Source organism: Dendropsophus ebraccatus, chromosome 12, assembly GCF_027789765.1.
Source record: "Dendropsophus ebraccatus isolate aDenEbr1 chromosome 12, aDenEbr1.pat, whole genome shotgun sequence".
Lineage (NCBI taxonomy): Eukaryota > Metazoa > Chordata > Amphibia > Anura > Hylidae > Dendropsophus > Dendropsophus ebraccatus.
Window position 1 is genome coordinate 85,634,008 of NC_091465.1, and position 25,937 is coordinate 85,659,944.

The window sequence follows — 25,937 nt, forward strand, 5'->3', positions numbered from 1 at the left end:
GTTTATTGGTTTTAAGCAACAGCACTAAGGTCCATTAAAGGTTCCAGCAGTTCTCTGGACTGACTGTCTTAAAGTAACGATGGACTGTTGTTTCTCTCTATTTTGTTGAGTGGTTTTTGCCACGTGGATTAGAACAATAGTATAATAAGGCTGAACCCTGTATGGAACAAATCCTGTCTCAGCACAACACAACTTGGTCCTAAACACAAACTCTTGACCAGGTGCACCCATTACTAAGAACCATTCCAGGGTTACTACCTTGGGAAGCCAGAAGTGTACAAAACAGTCCACAAAGCAAAAGGACAGATTCAAAATATAAAAATTATTCTGGTTTAACACTTTTTTGTTTACTCCTTAATTTTTTGTGTGTCCTTCAAAGTTTTAATGGTTTCTGTATGAATCTACAATGAAGGGGGGGGGGGGTAACTCAAGGATGGAATGAAAAGGTGTGTCAACTTTATACTGGCCCTATAGAGGTAAGGAGTTGTGAGAAACGAGAGAGAGAAGCTGCAAAGGTCAGGCTGGTTCTGTGTAATATGCACCGGGATACCAGCAGAAAGGTATGCCCACATCATAACACAGCAGGCCCGTTCACTTTAATAGAGCGCACACACTCTACATGTAACTATATCCAATCCCAAACATATATATATTTTTTTTTGGGGGGGGGACTAACGTAATCTACTGAGTTAAGTTCCCAAACTATATCGCTTCTCATCGATCCGAACCCGAACTTTCAGCATTTGATTAGCTGGGGCTGCTGAAATTGGATAAAGCCCTAAGGCTATGCAGAAATCATGGATATAGTCATTGGCTGTATCCGTGTTTTCCAGACAACCTTCAAGCTTTATCCAAGTTCAGCAGCCCCAGCTAATCAAATACCGAACGTTCGGGTTCGGATCGACTCGAACCTGGTTCACTCATCTCTAGTTCTTATCAGTTTAATATCTGATACGTCCCCTATCTGGGGACCATATATTAAATGGATTTTTAGAACAGGGAGATGGAAAAAAGAGCTTGCTCTGTCCTCTCCAGGTATTGAAGTGCTTACAGGTTCAGAGAACAAGAGAGATAAATCCCCAAACTATATGATTTATATGAGAAATGGAGCAAACATAGTACCTGGTAAGCAATGTTCGGTCTATTAAAATGAACAAATCTCATTGATGGTACCCCGTGGTATATGTCAGCATACCTTGTGGTCAGAACCCAGCCTAAATACACCCTCAATATTGACTGAAGATGCCAGCCATTTTACCAAATTCAGCAGTAACCAGAAAATTTAATAAACGCTACAACAAGGCCCGATGGTTGGCACTATAGCGGGAGTGTGACCAAGGTTATTGAGCCAAGCACCAGCCCCAAGCTCTATGTCTCTCAGGTGTACACGCAAAGGACACACAACCCTGCTCCACCTAACAGAGAGCTGACCGTCACGCTACCATGTCATCACCTACACATCTCTACACTGCAGAGCTACAGAGATCAGCGGTGACCACAGCACGGCCGCTCACTGCTCTCCACCATACCAGGGAAGACGTCAAGTACAAACAAGTGTGGCCTCTAAAATTGTAACGTCCCTGTGCTGCCAAATGTGGTGAACAGCATATGCCAAGTGCGCTACGCGTTATGTTCATCGCACCATTAACAGATACATGGCTCACATCTGGGGAGAATCCACCACAAGTCCTGAGTAAAGAGTCTGAGAGTTAAGTGCCAACACCCACACAACACAGGTAACAAGACATATTGCTAAGTGCCAGGTCAGACCTCGAGGCCTCAGTCAGTTACCTCTTTCTAAGTCTCTTTAATCCTGGAGTAAACCCTCCAGATCCACCACACAGAATGAGCAGTATGAGCCACCAGCACCAGGAGTAACATCAGAAATGTGTAACACCACATCATGTCCCAGTGTGCAAAGCCATCTGTGAAGACTACAGATGAGAGAACCTGGAGCATGCTGGAGTCCATCCGAACCCGAGCATTCGGCATTTGATTAGCGGTGGCTGCTGAACTTGGATAAAGCCCTAAGGCTATGTGGAAATCATGGATATAGTCATTGGCTGTATCCATGTTTTCCAGACAACCTTAGAGCTTTATCCAAGTTCAGCAGCCCCAGCTAATCAAATGCCGAACGATCGGGTTCGGATGGACTGGAACCCGAACCCGGTTCGCTCATCTCTAGTGAAGACCTATCAAGATGACCTCTGCATGGCGGGGACATGATGCGGCAGCCGCTCTGCAGCTATACATACCTCTGAGGACATGGATTGTCTGTCTGGCTTATATACAGCTGCTGATACATTTAGTGCTCTGCAGTTTGGAGTAATAAATGTTGCTGTGAGAACAGACTACTGCTTAAGAAGCCAACAAAGTGCAAAGAGGAGCTGACCCTATCAACAGAGATAAGTAAGCATGACAAATGCAAGGCCCAACCCCCCGGAAGATTGTTCTTAAACAGCGCTCAGACATACAGCCCCCAGCGCACACCCAATGTGATACCCAATCAGGTGTCTGTGACCTGGGCGCACTGCTGCATTATGGGCATCTTTAATGGTTGTGTTATCCTGTGGCTCATATCGGTGGTGAGACAGAATAACGTTCCAGGACCCCCGTGCTGAAGCCATGTTATGATACCCGGCACCAGATCAACCGCTGTAGATAAAACGCACACTGAGGAACATGGTAAACCGTTGTCTAGTCCTCCCTTCTCCCTTGCTAAGCCACAACCAAAGCTTCCCCCAAGAAATTATCTGGGCTGCACAGTCTGGTTCCTGGAGGGGTCCGAACAAGGTTTTTGGGGAGCTGAGTATAGCCACAATTACAAGTTCACCGCTCTGCACTCCCACCCTCTGCTAATTCCACTAAGTCTCCTTTTCCCGATTAGCAGCACCAGATTCTTGGCCAATAAATAGGATTTTTTTTTAATTGTTTTCTTATATGTAAAAAATGGAGGATAAAAAAGAAAGATATAAAATGCGAGAGATTCAAAGTGCTCGGCTGGGGACTCCGTACGTCACCAAAGTGTTTTGGGCAAATCGATGAATACTGACACTCAGATCGGAACGCTACTGGACTGTCAGCCATTCCAGAACTATCCCAAGAGGCGCTCATCTGGGTGTCCAGGGAAACGTCCGGCTCATCTCTACTATGACACATAGAAGGACTGTAATCCAGAGGGCGACCAGTGAGGAGAATATTCCAGAGGTAAAATCAATCCAGAGGCCATGAAATGCAGCAGCTGAAATAATGGACACAGTACCCAAACGTATGGCCGACCCTCCTGCACCACCTCCAGACTGGAGTTTCTGTCCCGGGCAGGTGGTCAATGCGGTCTGGTCACCCTCTTCTGGGCCGCACGTTCTCTATATAAGGGAGATTCGGACAGGAATGCCAGGAGACTCGGTCCTCTGAGGAGAATGGTGGTTGACCAGGTGTTCGACCACTGTGTGCTTGGACATATGCTTCATCAGATAGGTCTCCTACAGTCAGGGAAGAAGATAGGACAGTGAAGTCAGAGCAGGACATACAAGGGATTATATGACAATAGGAGACAAAGGCTACAGGGGTCTGAACATGTTCTGTGGATACAAATAAGGTTCTGAGTGCAGGAATTCCATCAATGTCAATAATAAGGGGCCCGAGATCCTAAATCCCTTTGTACAGGGGGTGAATGGGGCTTGGAAGCAGCGGGCAGTGGGACCCCAGCGCTGGGTGTACCAAAAGACATGTTCAGGTGTCACCCTTACACAATACTTGTATATACCTGCGAATACAGAGAAGAGCCACTACTTACGGATGTGTATGCTCTTCCACACATACTGCAGCAATACGCCTTGGCGTGCTTCACCGCATGAGCCGAGAGGTGGATCTGGAGGGAAGCGGAGTCTGAGTACGCTCGGTAGCAGTTTGGACACTTGTACGGTTTGTCTTTGTTGTGCTGCCGCTGGTGAGACTGTGATGTAAAATAAGACTCAGAATATCACATATAAGCTTCTTTCCACCCTCAGTTCCCCATTATTACTCCACCTCAGAGATGGTCACTGACCTGCAGGTTGGAAAGTTGTGTGAACGCCTTTTCACAGCCAGGTTGCGGGCACTTGTAGGGCCGGTCCCCGGTGTGAATCCTACAACACAAGAGGACAGCACATGACATTACCCTGGCACCTGAGTACTGTATTCCTCACACTGGATCCACCATAAGCCTAAAACTCTTACTAGAATCACCATCCTACATTATATATCCCTAGAGATCTGGTCACAGAGGAAGAAACTAAAGCACAAGTTGCACAGAGCGGTCTGTCATGCAGCCATTTACCTGGTGTGCTGCTGGAGATGAGAGAGCTGGCGGAAGGACTTCTCACAGTACGAGCAGTGATAGGGCTTCACTCCTAGGTGGATGCGCAGATGCTGTGCTAGGTATGAAGCATTGGCGAATGACTTGGAGCAGTGCGGGCACTTGTGAGGTTTGGCCTCAGTGTGAGACTTTGAGTGAATCTGCATCTCAGACTTGGTAAAGAACGTCAGTGGGCAAACTTTACACCTAGGGGGCAAGAGAAGAAGTTCAAAAAACCACTAAAGGCACTGTGCTAAAGGTAATGACAGTAAGTGCCCCAAGAACTCTCTGGAGCTACAAAACAACAGCGCTGCTCACAGAGAGACAACCCGCAACCATTGTCCACAACTCCACCTGTCACCTCTGTGGCTGTATGCTCCACCGAGCTGTACACATCAAGAATTACCATTACCTATCTATATCCAACATCTCCACATTACTGCTCAACGATCAGACACACGACCTCCGAAATAAGACACCACATTACTGTTAGATGACCAGACACACGACCTCTGACATCTCCACATTACTGCTACGTGATCAGACACACGACCTACGACATCTTCAACAAGACTCCACGTTACTGGACAGTAATCGCACACGTCTTTCGCAATCTCCACGCGAGACACCATCAATGATAGCTGACGTAATCTCTAACGCCAAGATATGGCTGATGGACACCAACATGTGTGGTACATTTAGAACAGTATACGAACCTGTAGGTTTTTCCCTCTTTTCCAATATCTCCTGAGGCCAGAATAGGGTAGGGGACGACGAGCACTGGTGGTCCAGTCGGGTTCTCGGCCTTGATTTTCTTGCGGCCTCTCTCAGGTTTGGTCGGTCCCAGCAGGCTGTGGCCCTGGATGGTTTTGATGGAATCCAGCGTCTGTGCACTAGTGATTCCTGAGATGAGGGTGGGAGAGGTGGCAATGAGCCGAGTCTGGCTGTTGGAGGTGGGGGTGGAGGGGGTGCCGCTGCTGGTACCCGTGCTGGATTCTGATGTGCTAACATTTGAGCGGGAGGATGACAGACCAAGCCCTAAAACAGATGATAATGCTAAGAAATAAGCATCTGGGACAGGGGTGTCAGTAGTTGCATTATATAGCCTTCTCCAGTGCCGCTATTCTGGTCACAGTTAATTTCTGCACCAACATGGGGGACTGCCCTCTACGGGACACACGGCTACAAGGAATGGCACTGAACCCCCCCATAATTTATCTTATAGACCCTTCTAAATGGCCTTAGGCTGCATAACCCTCAACCTCCACTCATTGCAGCCACTAACCAGTCCAGCACACACTACAATAGGTTATACGGTCATTGTGCCATCCCACCAGGGAGCCTTGAGGTACCTGTGACTGAGCTGGTGGCAGGCCGGGCATGCAGTGCCACATCTGGCTGGGGTACAGCTTGCGGGTGCAGTCCTGGGACTTGCTGCAGCTTTTGCAGGGACATGACAGACTGGCTGGTCTCGGCAGGTGATGGGGGGATGAGTAGGGGCTGCTGCGAGGGGACTGAGGTGGGCGGCAAATGAGGAGGTCGGATCTTCTCCGCCATCAGCTGCTCCTTGATCTTATTGATTAACACAAGATTATCCAACTGTGCGGGAAAGAGAAGGTGTGAGGTTATCATCCAAAGTCAGAGGGCCACGTCCAGGAGCGCAACATGAGGGCTCCTACAGCACACGGGGGAGAGGGTTGGATGGGATGTGAGCGGAGGAGCCGGGGGATGGATGGGATGTGAGCGGAGGAGCCGGGGGTTGGATGGGATGTGAGCGGAGGAGCCGGGGGTTGGATGGGATGTGAGCGGAGGAGCCGGGGGATGGATGGGATGTGAGCGGAGGAGCCGGGGGATGGATGGGATGTGAGCGGAGGAGCCGGGGGTTGGATGGGATGTGAGCGGAGGAGCCGGGGGATGGATGGGATGTGAGCGGAGGAGCCGGGGGATGGATGGGATGTGAGCGGAGGAGCCGGGGGTTGGATGGGATGTGAGCGGAGGAGCCGGGGGAAGGATGGGATGTGAGCGGAGGAGCCGGGGGATGGATGGGATGTGAGCGGAGGAGCCGGGGGATGGATGGGATGTGAGCGGAGGAGCCGGGGGAAGGATGGGATGTGAGCGGAGGAGCCGGGGAATGGATGGGATGTGAGTGGAGGAGCCGGGGGCTGGATGGGATGTGAGTGGAGGAGCCGGGGGTTGGATGGGATGTGAGCGGAGGAGCCGGGGGAAGGATGGGATGTGAGCGGAGGAGCCGGGGGATGGATGGGATGTGAGCGGAGGAGCCGGGGGAAGGATGGGATGTGAGCGGAGGAGCCGGGGAATGGATGGGATGTGAGTGGAGGAGCCGGGGGCTGGATGGGATGTGAGTGGAGGAGCCGGGGGATGGATGGGATGTGAGAGGAGGAGCCGCGGGATGGATGGGATGTGAGCGGAGGAGCCGCGGGATGGATGTGATGTGAGCGGAGGAGCCGGGGGATGGATGGGATGTGAGCGGAGGAGCCGCGGGATGGATGGGATGTGAGCGGAGGAGCCGCGGGATGGATGGGATGTGAGCGGAGGAGCCGCGGGATGGATGGGATGTGAGCGGAGGAGCCGCGGGATGGATGGGATGTGAGCGGAGGAGCCGCGGGATGGATGGGATGTGAGCGGAGGAGCCGGGGGATGGATGGGATGTGAGCGGAGGAGCCGGGGGCTGGATGGGATGTGAGCGGAGGAGCCGCGGGATGGATGGGATGTGAGCGGAGGAGCCGCGGGATGGATGGGATGTGAGCGGAGGAGCCGCGGGATGGATGTGATGTGAGCGGAGGAGCCGGGGGATGGATGGGATGTGAGCGGAGGAGCAGGGGGATGGATGTGATGTGAGCGGAGGAGCCGCGGGATGGATGGGATGTGAGCAAAGGAGCCGGGGGATGGATGGGATGTGAGCAAAGGAGCCGGGAGATGGAGGTGATGGGAGCGGAGGAGCCGAAGGCTGGAAATTATGTGAGCGGAGTAGTGGGGTGCGGCAAGTTTCATGTGATACATTAGACACCTTCACTCTTCTAACTAGTAAATTATTTCCCTCCTGACATTTAGCAGACTCAATTATTTTCATGCAGCAACTACTACGGCCCCAGACACACAGAGAGGGCGACAAGTTGCCATCAGCGACTCCCTGTACACCTGGAGCAGCCTTATCAACCCCATGGATGAGAAAGAGAAAATAATAGACCCCCCAAAGGCAGAACATAGAACTACACTGCCAAATCACACAGGGATTCATAGTTATCTAAGGCTGTCTGCAGCTTCCCTGAGGACGCACTGATCTAATGGTGGAGTCTGCATTTACATAAATGACTTATCCTGTACTGATCCTGAGTTACACCCTGTGTTATACCCCAGAGCTGCACTCACTATTCTGCAGGTAAGGTCATTATGTACATACATTACCTATCCTGTTATATACTGTAGAGCTCTATAAATGTGGCGAGCTGTGGACTGTGTCCCTGGCCTCCTTCTACAGTACACACACAAAGTGACTGGTACCTGCAGAGTCACATGACCATTTCCACTCGTGTGTGACTCTCTAGAATAAGTGGGTGGGGTCTAGTTGTAATAATATTCACGCGCGTGTCTTGCTTTGTCTTTCCGCCATCAATGTCAGGCACACAGACCAGCTCCAGGGCACATACAGCCATATACAACACATTGGTGCTTTATGAATACATGAGTGTCAGGGTGCAGCGCCCCCCACAGCTCAGGGCTCCAGGTCACTGAGGCTGTTGCAGTCGGGGATCCACCCTCTGTGCAGTCATCGGATATGTTACAGCTGCTGAAAGAATGAAGCGTCACAGACAGTCATGGAGTCATTCTCACCTGGCTGGGCATCGCTGGAGGTGGAGGCCAAAAATAAGGATTGTTAAAGCGTGGTTCGGCCATCCTGCAAGAAGGAAAGTAGAGTTATGCTGCTGGCAGGGTGAGCACAGCATGTACACCAATCATATGCAGTAAACATGAATGCTCTGCCTGTAAACAATGTTTCCATTCACTGACAGCAAGCAGAGAGGATGGCGAAGATTTTAAATACTGATGTAGGAGACTGCGGTGTTAGGATTCTCAGCAGTTCCTGAGATCAGACACTAGGTGGAGTTACTCTCCATCTCTCAGGCCTCATTACAGGGGTGTGTGGGGGCGACATGCGGGGCGCTCCTTGGGGCAGCTCAATCATTTCCATGTGCCCTATTAGCTGCCCAGAGAGGAGATCTCAGAGCTGCCACGTCTGGTATTACCCGGTATTCATAAAGCACCAGCATTGCACACACAGACACATCGCACAAGAGAGAAGTGTAAGGGACGTCATGATCTGTCACTATGGCTGCAAATAGTAAGGTGAAGCGGACAAGAGTACAAGGCAAACAAGCCGAAGGATCACCGGAGGGAACCAGGCGTTGTACATGACCCAAAGGGCTGATCTATCACCTACTAAGGTTAGGCTCCCGCTGCTCATTGTGTTTACAATTCATTGCATTTAGTTTCGCTGTATACAAAGAGTACCTATACAATACAACTACCTTATTGTACACCGCAAAAAAAAAACACATACAAGTCAATGGGAAATGGAATAGAGAAACATTCATTTTTAGCATCAGTTGAAAATATAGGTTATTTATCCTTTTCAAGAGTGGAGTAAAAGAGAATGAACATAGTCCATGGTTGTATCGGGCTTCTCAGTTTGATTTCACGCATACATTGCTTTTACAGATTTAGCCCTTCAGTGCAGAGATACATTACTTTTATTATCAATATAGAAATGAGCTCCAAAAGCCCAGGGGTGTTCTCCTGCTTGCAAAACCCCAGCTATGTACCTCCAACAGCTGGCCTGCAAAGCCCCCATGCTCCCTTCTATCCTATTCCTATCTATGCATGAAACCATGGACTTAGTAGGTAGAGGAACACAGGACAGAGCATGAGTGGGGATAGAGGAACACAGGACAGAGCATGAGTGGGGATAGAGGAACACAGGACAGAGCAGGAGTGGGGATAGAGGAACACAGGACAGAGCAGGAGTGGGGATAGAGGAACACAGGACAGAGCAGGAGTGGGGATAGAGGAACACAGAACAGAGCAGGAGTGGGGATAGAGGAACACAGGACAGAGCATGAGTGGGGATAGAGGAACACAGGACAGAGCAGGAGTGGGGATAGAGGAACACAGGACAGAGCAGGAGTGGGGATAGAGGAACACAGGACAGAGCAGGAGTGGGGATAGAGGAACACAGGACAGAGCAGGAGTGGGGATAGAGGAACACAGGACAGAGCAGGAGTGGGGATAGAGGAACACAGGACAGAGCAGGAGTGGGGATAGAGGAACACAGGACAGAGCAGGAGTGGGGATAGAGGAACACAGGACAGAGCAGGAGTGGGGATAGAGGAACACAGGACAGAGCAGGAGTGGGGATAGAGGAACACAGGACAGAGCAGGAGTGGGGATAGAGGAACACAGGACAGAGCAGGAGTGGGGATAGAGGAACACAGGACAGATCAGGAGTGGGGATAGAGGAACACAGGACAGATCAGGAGTGGGGATAGAGGAACACAGGACAGATCAGGAGTGGGGATAGAGGAACACAGGACAGAGCAGGAGTGGGGATAGAGGAACACAGGACAGAGCAGGGGATGTGCAGAGTAGGGGCAGTGGTGGAGGATAAGCACAACTAAGCATGTTTAGAAAAAGATGGGACAGAGCAGGGGCAGAGGACCCAGGAAGACGAAGAATGGGACAGATCCAAGTAAGAGCTCTATTACACGGAAAGATTATTGTGCAAAAATAGGTATATTGTTCAAATATAAGTGATAATCTTTCCATGTGTATGGGGCAACGATCAAATGACTGGGCAAAAATTATGTTTGTGTGTCGCTGATCGCACCTTTTGAGCCGACCATAAAATCTCTGTTAGTTGTTTGCAAACCCTTCGGTGTATGAGCACATGGTTTGTTATTACTGTCTGTATACTCATATACTAAAGTATAGGAATGATTGTAATAATGATCGTAACTAACGACTACCGCTCCGTGTTTTATGGTCAATGAATTCAGGTTGTTTGCAAAAGCGATTGTTTCATCATTTATTGTTCATCAGAGAGCAAAAAATAGGACCCCAAGAGTGGGACAGAGGGGAAGGTGCAGAGGAAGAACAGGATACGGCCAACGCAGAGCACTGGCGGGATACAGTGCTGTATACCAGACAATATACATAGTGCAATATTCTGCACAAAATGATACCCCATGGACAGGGCTAACCCCCAACGGCCAGTACTGCACCCAACCCCCTCATCTCCTGTGCCGCATCTGCCCCCCACAACTCCTTCATCCCCTGTGCTACAGCCTGTTACATCCCAACTCACTCTCTTGTGCAGCTTCCCTCCTCTCCATCTCCCGTGCAGCTTCCCTCCTCTCCATCTCCTGTGCAGCTTCCCTCCTCTCCATCTCCCGTGCAGCTTCCCTCCTCTCCATCTCCTGTGCAGCTTCCCTCCTCTCCATCTCCTGTGCAGCTTCCCTCCTCTCCATCTCCTGTGCAGCTTCCCTCCTCTCCATCTCCTGTGCAGCTTCCCTCCTCTCCATCTCCTGTGCAGCTTCCCTCCTCTCCATCTCCTGTGCAGCTTCCCTCCTCTCCATCTCCTGTGCAGCTTCCCTCCTCTCCATCTCCTGTGCATCTTCCCTCCTCTCCATCTCCTGTGCAGCTTCCCTCCTCTCCATCTCCTGTGCAGCTTCCCTCCTCTCCATCTCCTGTGCAGCTTCCCTCCTCTCCATCTCCTGTGCAGCTTCCCTCCTCTCCATCTCCTGTGCAGCTTCCCTCCTCTCCATCTCCTGTGCAGCTTCCCTCCTCTCCATCTCCTGTGCATCTTCCCTCCTCTCCATCTCCTGTGCAGCTTCCCTCCTCTCCATCTCCTGTGCAGCTTCCCTCCTCTCCATCTCCTGTACTGCACTCCCCCCATCACCCGTACTACCCTCTCCTCCATCTCCTGTACCCCCCCCCCCCCTCCATCCCCTGTACTGCCCCCCTCATCTCCTGTACTGCCCTCCTCCTCCATCTCCTGTACTACCCCCCATCTCCTGTACTACCCCCCTCCTCCATCTCCTGTACTACCCCCCATCCCCTGTACGGCCCCCTCCATCTCCTGTACTACACCACCCCCTCCATCTCCTGTACTACCCCCATCCATCCCCTGTACTGCTTACTCCCAACACCCGTACTGCCCTCCCTCTCCATCCCATGTACTGCTTCCCCCCTCCATCCCCTGTACTGCTTCCCCCCCCCCCATATCACCCGTACTGCCCCCCCTCCATCATCTCCTGTACTACCCCCCATCCCTTGTACTCCCCCCCCAGTCTCCTGTACTGTACACACACACACCCATCTCCTTTGTGGCACCCGCCATCCCAGCATCAGCCTACTAAGGATCCAGCAAGGAAGAGGTTAAGCCCGCCATGAGGCTTTCTGAGGAATGCTATGAAGGGCTGTGTTTATTTTTAGTCAGATGAACATCTCAGCAGGTTCCAGGGTCAGTTCCTGCTCTGCTCCAGGCCTCACAGAGAACCACAGATCCTCCCACCCACCCGCCATCTAGAACGCTCAGTCCTGACTGCTACCCCGCAAAAATCTCTCCAGCCATCCCTGACCCTAACAAGTATGAGCGGCCGCCATTACAGACTCCATAGGGGTCGTCATCCAGCTTTCTACAGGCCCTGAGTGACCAACATCTGCAGTATTATATAGAATGAAGTTCTGCATGTCTTTACTAGTACTTGCATACAGATGACCACAGAGGTCCTGGACATGTACCACAGATGACCGAGGGCCGGGATAGGTACCACAGATGACCACAGAGGTCCTGGACAGGTACCACAGATGACCACAGAGGTCCTGGACATGTACCACAGAGGTCCTGGACAGGTACCACAGAGGTCCTGGACATGTACCACAGATGACCACCGAGGGCCGGGATAGGTACCACAGATGACCACAGAGGTCCTGGACATGTACCACAGGTGACCACAGAGGTCCTGGACATGTACCACAGATGACCGAGGGACGGGATAGGTACCACAGATGATCACAGAGGTCCTGGACAGGTAACACAGAGGTCCTGGACATGTACCACAGATGACTACCGAGGGCCGGGACAGGTACCACACAGGGCCGGGATATGTACTATAGATTACCACAGAGGGCTGGGACATGTACCACGGAGGGCCGGGACAGGTACTTAAGATGGCCAGGACAGGCACTACAGATGACCACAGAGGTCCTGGACCTAGACCACGAAGGGCCGGGACATGGACCACAGATAACTACAGAGATAACCACAGAGGGCCGGGACAGATAATACCGATAAAGGACAGTATTTTGAAGTATAGGAAATAATACAGTAGCATAGAGACTATAACAGGGTGCAGCAGAGTATTATAGAGTATATTACCGTGCAGTAGACTATAGTAGAGGATATTAGAGTACAGAGGACTATAACGGACCAATGTAGAGTAGATTACATTGCAGAACATGGTACTGGAGTGCAGTATGTTAAGAGTTTAGTTGATTATACCGCAGTATATTACTGTAAGTAGAGTACATCAGAATATAGATAAGCATATTACAGTACGGCAGAGATTATTAGTGTGCCGTAGATTATATTACAGTAAAATAAATTAAGGGTATAGCAGAGTATACTATAATACAGTATATATCCTGAGTATATTAGAGTCCAGTACAGAAGAGAGCAGCGTATTACAGTGCAGTAAATGGTAGTGGTGCATGACTGAGTGCAGTAGAATATAGTACAGGATAGTAACTGAGGACATTAGAGCTCAGTAGAGTATATTATAGAGTATATATTAGAGTGTAATAACATATTATTACATAATACAGAGGGATATTACAGTGCAGGAGCATATATCAGAGTGTAATAACATATAGCGGATAATACAGAGGTATATTACAGTGCAGGAGCATATATCAGAGTGTAATAACATAGCGGATAATACAGAGGGATATTACAGAGCAGGAGCATATATCAGAGTGTAATAACATATAGCGGATAATACAGAGGGATATTACAGAGCAGTTGTTTATAGTAGATGGCAGTGGTGATGAAGAGTAGATGAAGAATATGATCAGAGGGCAGCAACATATACCGGAGCGTGAAGAGTACAGTGGAGAATATCAGAGAGCAGGGGACTATACGAGAGTGCAGCACAGTACAGTAGTGTATATTAGAGAGCAGGGGACTATACGAGAGTGCAGCACAGTACAGTAGTGTATATTAGAGAGCAGGGGACTATACGAGAGTGCAGCACAGTACAGTAGTGTATATTAGAGAGCAGGGGACTATACGAGAGTGCAGCACAGTACAGTAGTGTATATTAGAGAGCAGGGGACTATACCAGAGTGTAGAAGAATGCAGCACAGTACAGTAGTGTATATTAGAGAGCAGGAGACTATACAAGTGTGTAAAAGAGTGCAGCACAGTACAGTAGTGTATATCAGAGAGCAGGGGACTATACGAGAGTGCAGCACAGTACAGTAGTGTATATTAGAGAGCAGGGGACTATACCAGAGTGTAGAAGAATGCAGCACAGTACAGTAGTGTATATTAGAGAGCAGGGGACTATACCAGAGTGTAGAAGAGTGCAGCACAGTACAGTAGTGTATATTAGAGAGCAGGGGACTATACCAGAGTGTAGAAGAGTGCAGCACAGTACAGTAGTGTATATTAGAGAGCAGGGGACTATACGAGAGTGCAGCACAGTACAGTAGTGTATATTAGAGAGCAGGGGACTATACCAGAGTGTAGAAGAGTGTAGCACAGTACAGTAGTGTATATTAGAGAGCAGGGGACTATACCAGAGTGTAGAAGAGTGTAGCACAGTACAGTAGTGTATATTAGAGAGCAGGAGACTATACGAGTGTGTAAAAGAGTGCAGCACAGTACAGTAGTGTATATCAGAGAGCAGGGGACTATACGAGAGTGCAGCACAATACAGTAATGTATATAAAAGAGAGCAGAGGACTATACCAGATTGTAGAAGAGTGCAGCACAGTACAGTAGTGTATATTAGAGAGCAGGGGACTATACAAGAGTGCAGCACAGTACTGAATACATTAGAGTACAGTAATGTATAAAACATACAGTACAGCAGCGTACATTGAAGAGTAATGTATATTATAGTAGTGTACATGAGCGTACAGTAAAGGATACTAGAGTGCATGTTACATGATGCTAAAGTACAGTGGTACCTCGGTTTAAGAGTAACTTGGATTAAGAGCGCTTTGCAAGAAGAGCTCACAGTTTTTCAAACTTGTAACTTGGTGTATGAGCATTGCTTTGGTGTAAGAGCTCCCTGTACTGGGTGGGAGGGGGAGTGGCATAGTCTGCATAGCGGGGTCTACAGCCCTGTACTCTGACCCAGGAAGTCTCCCTTACCTTCCAAATCATAGCAGATCCACTTCAGGCTGGGGCTTACATCAGGGGACAGGACTGTGGGGGGTAATCTCTTCATAGCTGTAACCCCTATCTCCCCGGACAGAGAGCGCTGCATGTATGTGCCCACATTTGTCCTTCTTATTCCTTCATGCTCCCTGCAGTCTCTGTCAGCCTTTGTGTTTTCCATCCTCTCTATTCCTGCTATAACGTGCCTGCACTCACACTCAGCTGTACACACTGCGGGTATAATGTGCCTGCACTCACACTCAGCTATACACACTGCTGCTATAATCTGCCTGCACTTACACTCAGCTATACACACTGCTGCTATAATGTTCCTGTACTTACACTCAGCTATACACACTGCTGCTATAATGTGCCTGCACTTACACTCAGCTATACACACTGCTGCTATAATGTGCCTGCACTCACACTCAGCTATACACACTGCTGCTATAATCTGCCTGCACTTACACTCAGCTATACACACTGCTGCTGTAATGTTCCTGTACTTACACTCAGCTATACACACTGCTGCTATAATGTGCCTGCACTTACGTTCAGCCATTCAAACTGCTGTATATAAAGTTTGTCACTGTCCTCCTGCACAGCTCTGTGATTCTCACTTCCTGATTGGTCCATGCTGAACACACACCCCTTCCCCATTGCTGTCATGTGACCACACAGACCTCTGGCAGCAGCCCTGCTTCTCTATTCTAGCCTGTTGTACTACGCTACTGCATTGTGGGGATCTGCAGTTCTATCCTGTATCTACAAACTGCTGCTGTATTCAGTTTCTAACCGTTTGTTTCCTCTGTTTTACTTGCTATTCAGAATAAAAAAAATCATTATTTTTAGAATGTGGAACCAATTGTCTGGTTTCTTATGGGAAAATTTGCTTTGGTATATAAGTGATTTGGATTACAAGCGCCGTCCCGGAAATTATGCTCGTAATCCAAGGCACCAATGTACATTACTGTGCAGCACAGTAACAGTACAGTAGAGAATAACAGGGGGCAGAAAATTATACTAGAGGCCCAGTAGAGTATAGCAGAAAATGTTGAAGTATATTAGAGTACAGTATGTTACTTTATAGTGCAGAAGAGTATATTAGGGTGCTGTAGGTTACAGTAGATAAGAAAAAAAATTAAAACACTATGGGGGACATTTATTAAGAAGTCTAATGTGTGCAACTATTGTAATGGGGATGGGTGTTTTTTCTCTTCCAATATCTTGTGACTGATTCATTAAAATATAGAACTGCCATAGTGAATGCATCTAAGTAAAAAGTCGCAAAAATTGCGCAGTTATATTCACCTGGTACTGACCAGACGTAGGCCTGCACCTGTTTGTGCGACTTTTTAAAACGTTGCAAACGATAAATTGGGAACTAGTCCCAGATTATACGAACTTTTGGGTGAATACTCAAAACAGGCAAATAAAAAAAAAGTTGCATCTGAAAAATATTCGTCTGTCGAATACTGGTTCATAAATAGAACTTAGACCAAAAATGGGTAAAAAAAAATCCAATTTTTCACCTAAAAATAGGTGCAAAGCCCTTGATAAATTTCCCCCTTTGTGTACGAAAAGTGATAACAATATTAGAATGAAAGAGGTAAATCTGGATGCTCTAAGACCCTGTTAGGCACCTCCAGCCTGGATACAAGATGAGATATATGATTAGGCACCTCCAGCCTGGATACAAGATGACATATGGTTGGGCACCTCTAGCCTGAATACAGGAGGACATATGGTTGGGCACCTCTAGCCTGAATACAGGATGACATATGGTTGGACACCTCTAGCCTGAATACAGGATGACATATGGTTGGGCACCTCTAGCCTGAATACAGGATGACATATGGTTGGGCACTTCTAGCCTGGATACAAGATGAGATACAAGGTTGGGCACCTGCAGTCTGGATATAAGATGAGGTATGGTTGGGCATGGAGGATACAGGTGTTTTTAGGTATCCGGCGCATCTTTGCCCACAGATGTTACAGCTGGTCCTGTATATCCTGCACATTCATAGGTGGAGAAGCTGCCGTCCCAGCTGGTCACATAATTGCTTGTTTGGTGATAAATCTGGTGATGGGGCAGACAAGGAAATGTTGTGATCCGGAGGTGACAAACACTATTCACAAAAAGTTAGGAATGTTTGGCTTGTGGGTGAAATCTATGGAAAATGTAAAAATTCCCAGTCTCCAGCAGCTGCTCCATGTGAGGTCCCCCAGTCTCCAGCAGCCGCTCCATGTGAGGCCCCCAGTCTCCAGCGGGTGCTCTATGGGAGGTCCCTCAGTCTCTGCTCCATGTGAGGTCCCCCAGTCTCCAGCAGGTGCTCTATGGGAGGTCCCCCAGTCTCCAGCAGCCGCTCCATGTGAGGTCCCCCAGTCTCCAGCATCCGCTCTATGTGAGGTCCCCCAGTCTCCAGCAGCCGCTCCATGTGAGGTCCCCCAGTCTCCAGCAGCCGCTCCATGTGAGGTCCCCCAGTCTCCAGCAGCCGCTCCATGTGAGGCCCCCAGTCTCCAGCGGGTGCTCTATGGGAGGTCCCTCAGTCTCTGCTCCATGTGAGGTCCCCCAGTCTCCAGCAGGTGCTCTATGGGAGGTCCCCCAGTCTCCAGCAGCTGCTCCATGTGAGGTCCCTCAGTCTCCAGCAGCCGCTCCATGTGAGGTCCCCCAGTCTCCAGCAGCCGCTCTATGTGAGGTCCCCCAGTCTCCAGCAGCCGCTCCATGTGAGGTCCCCCAGTCTCCAGCAGCCGCTCCATGTGAGGCCCCCAGTCTCCAGCGGGTGCTCTATGGGAGGTCCCTCAGTCTCTGCTCCATGTGAGGCCCCCAGTCTCCAGCAGGTGCTCTATGGGAGGTCCCCCAGTCTCCAGCAGGTGCTCTATGGGAGGTCCCCCAGTCTCCAGCAGCTGCTCCATGTGAGGTCCCCCAGTCTCCAGCAAGTGCTCTATGGGAGGTCCCCCAGTCTCTGCTCCATGTGAAGTCCCCCAGTCTCCAGCAAGTGCTCTATGGGAGGTCCCCCAGTCTCTGCTCCATGTGAGGTCCCCCAGTCTCCAGCAGCTGCTCCATGTGAGGTCCCGCAATCTCTGCTCCATGTGAGGTCCCCCAGTCTCTGCTCCATGTGAGGTCCCCCAGTCTCTGCTCCATGTGAGGCCCCCAGTCTCCAGCAGCTGCTCCATGTGAGGTCCCCCAGTCTCTGCTCCATGTGAGGTCCCCCAGTCTCTGCTCCATGTGAGGCCCCCAGTCTCCAGTCTCTGCTCCATGTGAGGTCCCCCAGTCTCTGCTCCATGTGAGGTCCCCCAGTCTCTGCTCCATGTGAGGTCCCCCAGTCTCCAGCAGGTGCTCTATGAGAGGTCCTTCAGTCTCTGCTGCATGTGAGGTCCCCCAGTCTCTGCTGCATGTAAGGGTCCCCCAGTCTCCAGCAGCAGCTAAGATGGGGAGATCACCGTTGCTGCTTCTACTTAAACGCCCCATGACAGAATATCAGGGATGCTTTGCTGTGTGTGATGTGCATTATCCTGCAGCTGGAAGCCATGAGAAACAAGACATGTGGTTGCAGGATGTCCTGTCCTCACAGCATCACACCAGCAGGGGGCAGTGGGTTCTCTCCACATCATCACACCAGCAGGGGGCCGTGTCCTTCCCACATCATCACCCCAGGAGTGGGCAGTGTCCACCCTACATCATCACACCAGCAGGGGGCAGTGTGTCACTCAAAAGCACAGGCAGAATTGAAGCTCCAACCACTAGGCTCCACACTCCAATGCAATCGTCATTAGATCTCAAAGAGAATCTGGATTTATCGCTAACAACAATATTGTTCCAGTCGATAGCCGTCCAGGTTTCTCACTTATGACTTCACTGCAAACAAAGAGACATGTGTAGCAGTCAACAAAATCTCACCAAGAGATACACTATCCAAAAGTAGCCTCTGCAAGCCTTTTATAGGGCACCAGGAGGGAAGCACTATTACTCTCTCCTATGGCAAGACCCAGTGTGTAGTCAGACCGCATGTGTAATATTCGGGTGCAGTAGGGTATAGATATCGGTGTATACTGAAATACAGTAGAATATATAACAGTGCAATGCACAGTAGATGGTATGGGAGAATATATTACCATCCCCCTCCTTCCCAGAGACTTTCATAAAGCAGCGATATGGGAATATGACAAGTTGACCTGGAGTACTGTGCAATTGGTATATGGCGGTAGCGCGGTAATAACACAATGCAGCATCCACAGCTATGAGAAACTGCAGGAAGACTCTCTGCAGAAGAGTACATTAACACAGCACTGCACCACTGACCGCCATGGCGGGACACTGACCTGTGGATTCCTGCCCCCCCCCCCCCCACACACACACACACATAGACACACGTCCCCCTAACATGTCTGCCAGCATTGCAACAGGTTGTAAAGCAAGATGCACTAAATACAGGAAAATAAGATGATCTCGTGAGAACTTTGGAGAACTCCTGAGGGCCCATATCTGTATTATGTCATCCAGGGCCACACTGTTTACACAGTGAAGATCACATGACCATTACCGCCAGGAAACAGGAAAATGACGCAGGCCAATGAAAAGATGCACAGCGCACGTCACATGACAATTACCACCAGGAAAGCAGTGACTGATGCCAGACGCCAACCTGTCCAATAACAAAAACATAGCACACGTAAAAAACAACGACCAAGATCACGCACCAAGCTGTTAACCAGAGAATACACAGGACGCATCACGTGACCATTACCCCAAAAAAGACAGGTACCAAACCATGCATCAGCGGACATGGAAGAAGCGAACAATTCTGCACACCAATCTGTCCATCAGCAGACACATCTCGCAAGTCACATGACCATTACCCAAAGAAAAAGCCATGTCAGGTGACAGGCACCATCGCATGCATCATCGGATGTACTGCGACCATTAACCAGGGAAGAAATGCAGGTGCCGACCCATCAGGAGACACAACGCACATCACATGACCTACGTCAGGTACCAGTCCATCCATTGGCTACTTTCGGGAAGCAATGACCAATGTGCAGTACCAATCCATCAGCAGACACCAAGTGCACATCACGTGAAGCAGCGACTGACACCACGTACCAATATGTCCATCACTGAATGTACAGCAGGTCACATGACCATTACCACCAAAAAAAAGCAGTACCAGATGGCAGGTACCAAGACATGGATCAGCCAATACATAACTCATATCACATGACTGCTACTTCTAGGAAACGTCAAGCAATACCAGGTACCAATCCATCAGCAGATCATCCTGTGAACATCACATGATCATTACCTGGTGGCAGACCAAGAAGCTGGGAACCAATCCATCAATTAATCGACAGCACACATCACATGACCATTAGCCCTCCCCCCCCCCCCCCCCAAAAAAAAGCAGGACTAGATGGCAGGTACCAAGCCATGGATCAGCAGATGGACTGTGAACATCACATGACCCTTACCGCCAGGAGGCAATAATCTATGTAGGGTGCCGATTCATGAGCCGGCAGAGAAGCAGTGCCTGACGCCGGGTGCCAATCCCTCCATCACTGGATGCATCGAGAACATGACTAGAGATGAGCGCATGCTCCGATCATTCGGTATTTGAATACAGGTGGCTGAAGAAGATGGAATCAGCCTGGGGGAGTCCAGGAAAACATGGGTACAGCCATAAGCCGCATCCATGTTTTCCAGGATTCCCCAGGGCAGCACCCAACTTCTTCAGCCGCCTGTATTCAAATATCGAATGATCGGAATCGAGCATGCGCCAGGAATCTCTAAACATTACCATTAATCCCAGGGAAACACAAGCAATGGTGGGCGACAGACTATTAGCAAATACACAGTGCCCCCCCCCCCAGTGACCGATATCTAGCACCCATCAGAAGACACACAGCACATGTGACCATTATACCCAGAAAAGCAGTGACTGACACCGGACGCCGATCCGTCAGCAGACACACTGCGCACATCATATGACCGTTACCCCTAGAAAAGCAGTGACTGACATTGGACGTCAACCCATCTAATAGCAGACACACATCCCACATCACATGACCGTTAGCCTCCAAGAAGCATCAACTGATACCTAGTACCAACCCATCAGCAGACACACAGGCCACATCACATGACTATTATCCCCAGGAGGCACAACCAACACTGGGTACCAATCTGTCCATCAATGCCCAACCACCCCACCGATGCCAGGTACCATCAGCCAATACAATGTCACATGACCACGACTCCTAGGAAACAATGAGCAATACCAGGCACCAATTCGTCAACAGACAAACTGCGCACATCACATGACCATTAACCCTAGGAAGCCAGGCGCCAACCCATCCATCAGCAGACACACTGCGCACATCACATGACCATTAACCCTAGGAAGCCGGGCGCCAACCCATCCATCAGCAGACACACTGCGCACATCACATGACCATTAACCCTAGGAAGCCAGGCGCCAACCCATCCATCAGCAGACACACTGCGCACATCACATGACCATTAACCCTAGGAAGCCAGGCGCCAACCCATCCATCAGCAGACACACTGCGCACATCACATGACCATTAACCCTAGGAAGCCAGGCGCCAACCCATCCATCAGCAGACACACTGCGCACATCACATGACCATTAACCCCAGGAGGCAGGAGAAAGCCACTAGACTCCAGAACTGAAAGTAGACGTGTGATTGGCTGGGATGATATTCCAGCCCATGACCACACTGTGACCTCTGTGGCCCATGACATAACCTCTGAGGGCCCGCCACTGAACCATGTGACCTCTGAGGGCCAATGACCACACAGTATAAGTTCTTTGGGCCACCACTGTACCATGTGACCGGCGACCCCTCATGGTAAATGCTGGGGGCTCACGACCACAAGAAGCGGCCTCTGGGGCCACAAACCATGCCATGTAATATTATGGGGCCCCTAGACTGATCAGCCCACATGACAAGTCGGTTGTTATAGCAACAGGCACACATTGTGGGGGGAGCAGGTGATGAGGGGCTCAGGTCTGGGGGTCCCGGGGAGATGTGGCCGCTCCCCTTTGTGTGGTGAGTGAGGGGCCCCCGGGCGGAGGCAGACAGGAGGGGGCCGGGCAGGGACCCCCCGGAGCTGTGGCCCCCGCCTCCCCCGGGCTGTGGCCCCCGCCTCCCCCACATTCTCAGACGGTTTATTAACATTTTCAGACAAAAGAAAAACAAAAATGGCTCCGTCGGCGCCGCATCCTCCGCGCCGCCATGTTCTGCAGATCCGCCGCTGTGGTGTGGGGGCCCCGGCAGGGGGGACTGAGGGGCCCGCACCCCCTCTCCATCAGGGCGCCCTCCCCCCGGGCCACACACAATGCCGGGGGCCACACGGCGGCGGGCTGAGGGAGCGGAGCCCCGGGACACGGCCACCTCCCCCCTCCTCTCCCCGTACGGGAGGCCGGAGACCGGCGCCCCCTCCCCCGGTACCGGGCGCACAGCGCGGGAAGCATACAGACCTGCTGCGGGAGCGGACATAGACCCCGGGCCGGCGGGAGAGGCCTGACACACGCCCCGGGCTCCGGGCGGGTTCCGGGTCACCGCCGATCACTTCTGGGTGTCCCGGCCGATGCTGAGCGCCCACAATTCACCCGAGCCGGCTCATTGACACGGAGATGGCGTCAGTGTGGAGCCCCCCGTCTCTCCGGCGCTCACAGCCCTCCCCCCCCGTCCCCAAATATCCTCCCCCTGCTCCCCCTCCCGGCCTCCCGCCTCATCTACCTCAGCGTCCGCCGAGAGCGGGGGCTCCGGCACAGTGTGTGCGCCCCCCGATACAGGAGGAGCCCCCCCACAGGATAAAGTATGTGCCCCCTCCCCACCCGGCCTCCTCATCTACCTCACAATCCACAGAGAGCGGGGGCTCCGGCACAGTGTGTGCGCCCCCCCGACACAGGAGGAGCCCCCCGATACAGGGTGAGACACCCCCCACAGGATAAAGTATGTGCCCCCCCCCCCCCCCCCCCCGGCCTCCTCATCTACCTCACAATCCACAGAGAGCGGGGGCTCCGGCACAGTGTGTGCGCCCCCGATACAGGGTGAGACCCCCCCCCACACAGGATAAAGTATGTGCCCCCTCCCCGCCCGGCCTCCTCATCTACCTCGCAATCCACAGAGTGGGGACTCCGACACAGTGTGTGCGCCCCCCGACACAGGAGGAAGCCCCCCGATACAGGAGGAGACCCCCCACAGGATAAAGTATGTGCCCCCTCCCCACCCAGCCTCATCTACCTCACAATCCACAGAGAGCAGGGGCTCCGGCACAGTGTGTGCACCCCCCGACACAGGAGGAAGCCCCCCGATACAGGAGGAGACCCCCCCCACACAGGATAAAGTATGTGCCCCCTCCCCACCCGGCCTCCTCATCTACCTCACAATCCACAGAGAGCGGGGACTCCGACACAGTGTGTGCGCCCCCCGACACAGGAGGAAGCCCCCCGATACAGGAGGAGACCCCCCCACAGGATAAAGTATGTGCCCCCTCCCCGCCCGGCCTCATCTACCTCACAATCCACAGACAGCGGGGGCTCCGGCACAGTGTGTGCGCCCCCCGACACAGGAGGAAGCCCCCCGATACAGGAGGAGACCCCCCCCCCCCACAGGATAAAGTATGTGCCCCCCTCCCCACCCGGCCTCCTCATCTACCTCACAATCCACAGAGAGCGGGGGCTCCGGCACAGTGTGTGCGCCCCCCGACACAGGAGGGAGCCCCCCGATACTTTATCCTGTGGGGGGTCTCACCCTGTATGTGCCCCCCTCCCCGCCCGGCCTCCTCATCTACCTCACAATCCACAGACAGCTGGGGCTCCGGCACATTGTGTGCGCCCCCCGACACAGGAGGAAGCCCCCCCAAACAGGGTGAGACCCCCCACAGGATAAAGTATGTGCCCCCCTCCCCACCCGGCCTCCTCATCTACCTCACAATCCACAGAGAGCGGGGTCTCCGGCACAGTGTGTGCGCCCCCCGATACAGGGTGAGACCCCCCACAGGATAAAGTATGTGCCCCCTCCCCACCCGGCCTCCTCATCTACCTCACAATCCACAGACAGCGGGGGCTCCGGCACAGTGTGTGCGCCCCCCGACACAGGAGGAAGCCCCCCGATACAGGAGGAGACCCCCCCCAGGATAAAGTATGTGCCCCCTCCCCGCCCGGCCTCCTCATCTACCTCACAATCCACAGAGAGCGGGGGCTCCGGCACAGTGTGTGCGCCCCCCGACACAGGAGGAAGCCCCCCGATACAGGGTGAGACCCCCCCCCACACAGGATAAAGTATGTGCCCCCTCCCCGCCCGGCCTCCTCATCTACCTCGCAATCCACAGAGCGGGGACTCCGACACAGTGTGTGCGCCCCCCGACACAGGAGGAAGCCCCCCGATAAAGGGTGAGACCCCCCCACACAGGATAAAGTATGTGCCCCCTCCCCACCCAGCCTCATCTACCTCACAATCCACAGAGAGCGGGGGCTCCGGCACAGTGTGTGCGCCCCCCAACACAGGAGGAAGCCCCCCGATACAGGGTGAGACCCCCCACAGGATAAAGTATGTGCCCCCCTCCCCACCCGGCCTCCTCATCTACCTCACAATCCACAGAGAGCGAGGGCTCCAGCACAGTGTGTGCGCCCCCCGACACAGGAGGAAGCCCCCCGATACAGGGTGAGACCCCCCACAGGATAAAGTATGTGCCCCCTCCCCACCCGGCCTCCTCATCTACCTCACAATCCACAGAGAGCGGGGGCTCCGGCACAGTGTGTGCGCCCCCCGATACAGGGTGAGACCCCCCCCCACACACACACACAGGATAAAGTATGTGCCCCCTCCCCACCCGGCCTCCTCATCTACCTCACAATCCACAGAGAGCGGGGGCTCCGGCACAGTGTGTGCGCCCCCCGACACAGGAGGAAGCCCCCCGATACAGGGTGAGACCCCCCGACACAGGATAAAGTATGTGCCCCCTCCCTGCCCGGCCTCCTCATCTACCTCGCAATCCACAGAGCGGGGACTCCGACACAGTGTGTGCGCCCCCCGACACAGGAGGAAGCCCCCCGATACAGGGTGAGACCCCCCCCACAGGATAAAGTATGTGCCCCCTCCCCACCCAGCCTCATTTACCTCACAATCCACAGAGATCGGGGGCTCCGGCACAGTGTGTGCGCCCCCCGACACAGGAGGAAGCCCCCCGATACAGGGTGAGACCCCCCACAGGATAAAGTATGTGCCCCCTCCCCACCCGGCCTCCTCATCTACCTCACAATCCACAGACAGCGGGGGCTCCGGCACAGTGGCGCCCCCCGACACAGGAGGAAGCCCCCCGATACAGGGTGAGACCCCCACACACACACACACACAGGATAAAGTATGTGCCCCCTCCCCACCCGGCCTCCTCATCTACCTCACAATCCACAGAGAGCGGGGGCTCCGGCACAGTGTGTGCGCCCCCCGTCACAGGAGGAAGCCCCCCGATACAGGGTGAGACCCCCCCACACAGGATAAAGTATGTGCCCCCTCCCCACCCGGCCTCCTCATCTACCTCACAATCCACAGAGAGCGAGGGCTCCGGCACAGTGTGTGCGCCCCCCAACACAGGAGGAAGCCCCCCCGATACAGGGTGAGACACACACCCCCCATACACACACAGGATAAAGTATGTGCCCCCCTCCCCACCCAGCCTCCTCATCTACCTCACAATCCACAGAGAGCGAGGGCTCCGGCACAGTGTGTGCGCCCCCCGACACAGAAGGAAGCCCCCCGATACAGGGTGAGACCCCCCACAGGATAAAGTATGTGCCCCCTACCCACCCAGCCTCCTCACCTACCTCACAATCCACAGAGAGCGGGGGCTCCGGCACAGTGTGTGCGCCCCCCCCCCCCCCCGACATAGGAGGAAGCCCCCGATACAGGGTGAGACCCCCCCACAGGATAAAGTATGTGCCCCCCTCCCCACCCAGCCTCCTCATCTACCTCACAATCCACAGAGAGCGGGGGCTCCGGCACAGTGTGTGCGCCCCCCGACACAGGAGGAAGCCCCCCGATACAGGGTGAGACCCCCCACAGGATAAAGTATGTGCCCCCCTCCCCCCCCCCCCCGGCCTCCTCATCTACCTC

General features: G+C 52.5%; 2 protein-coding genes and 1 non-coding gene across 6 annotated transcripts; 1 reads left to right on the top strand and 2 right to left on the bottom strand.

The window, feature by feature from the left end:
• The first annotated feature begins 899 nt into the window (after nt 1–899).
• On the top strand, nt 900–1,082 carry LOC138770184 (U2 spliceosomal RNA). The gene has a single exon (XR_011359427.1). It is a non-coding gene; the product is annotated as a U2 spliceosomal RNA (small nuclear RNA).
• A 1,002-nt stretch (nt 1,083–2,084) lies between these two features.
• Nucleotides 2,085–22,598, bottom strand: ZNF362 (zinc finger protein 362). Of its 4 annotated transcripts, none has more exons than XM_069947354.1 (8): nt 22,560–22,598; nt 8,189–8,252; nt 5,689–5,935; nt 5,053–5,392; nt 4,319–4,543; nt 4,049–4,127; nt 3,797–3,955; nt 2,085–3,482 (listed from the first exon to the last, which is right to left on the bottom strand). In XM_069947354.1, the coding sequence occupies exons 2-8, from the start codon at nt 8,249–8,251 to the stop codon at nt 3,366–3,368; spliced, it is 1,230 nt and encodes a 409-aa protein (XP_069803455.1). In that variant the 5' UTR covers nt 8,252; nt 22,560–22,598; the 3' UTR covers nt 2,085–3,365. The 4 variants fall into 4 exon arrangements, with proteins under 4 accessions (XP_069803455.1, XP_069803457.1, XP_069803456.1 ...); XM_069947356.1 differs by lacking the exon at nt 22,560–22,598 and adding an exon at nt 22,298–22,500 and having other exon boundaries at nt 5,053–5,239; XM_069947355.1 differs by lacking the exon at nt 22,560–22,598 and adding an exon at nt 22,298–22,500 and having other exon boundaries at nt 5,053–5,374.
• On the bottom strand, nt 10,690–11,283 carry LOC138768839 (uncharacterized). The gene has a single exon (XM_069946798.1). It carries the CDS (start codon nt 11,281–11,283, stop codon nt 10,690–10,692), a length of 594 nt encoding a protein of 197 aa, XP_069802899.1.
• Nucleotides 22,599–25,937: the final 3,339 nt, after the last annotated feature.

What these genes read in the sequence shown, in the direction of transcription:
- ZNF362 (XM_069947354.1), bottom strand. Translation starts at nt 8,251, where the DNA reads ATGGCCGAACCACGCTTTAACAATCCTTATTTTTGGCCTCCACCTCCA. An exon ending in AAAGAGGGAAAAACCTACAG is followed by an intron (nt 4,544 to 5,052) that starts GTTCGTATACTG and finishes CTTGCCCCCTAG; the next exon opens with GTGTAAAGTTTGCCCACTGA. An exon ending in GTGGAAGAGCATACACATCC is followed by an intron (nt 3,483 to 3,796) that starts GTAAGTAGTGGC and finishes CCCTGACTGTAG; the next exon opens with GAGACCTATCTGATGAAGCA.
- LOC138768839 (XM_069946798.1), bottom strand. Translation starts at nt 11,283, where the DNA reads ATGGAGAGGAGGGAAGCTGCACAGGAGATGGAGAGGAGGGAAGCTGCA.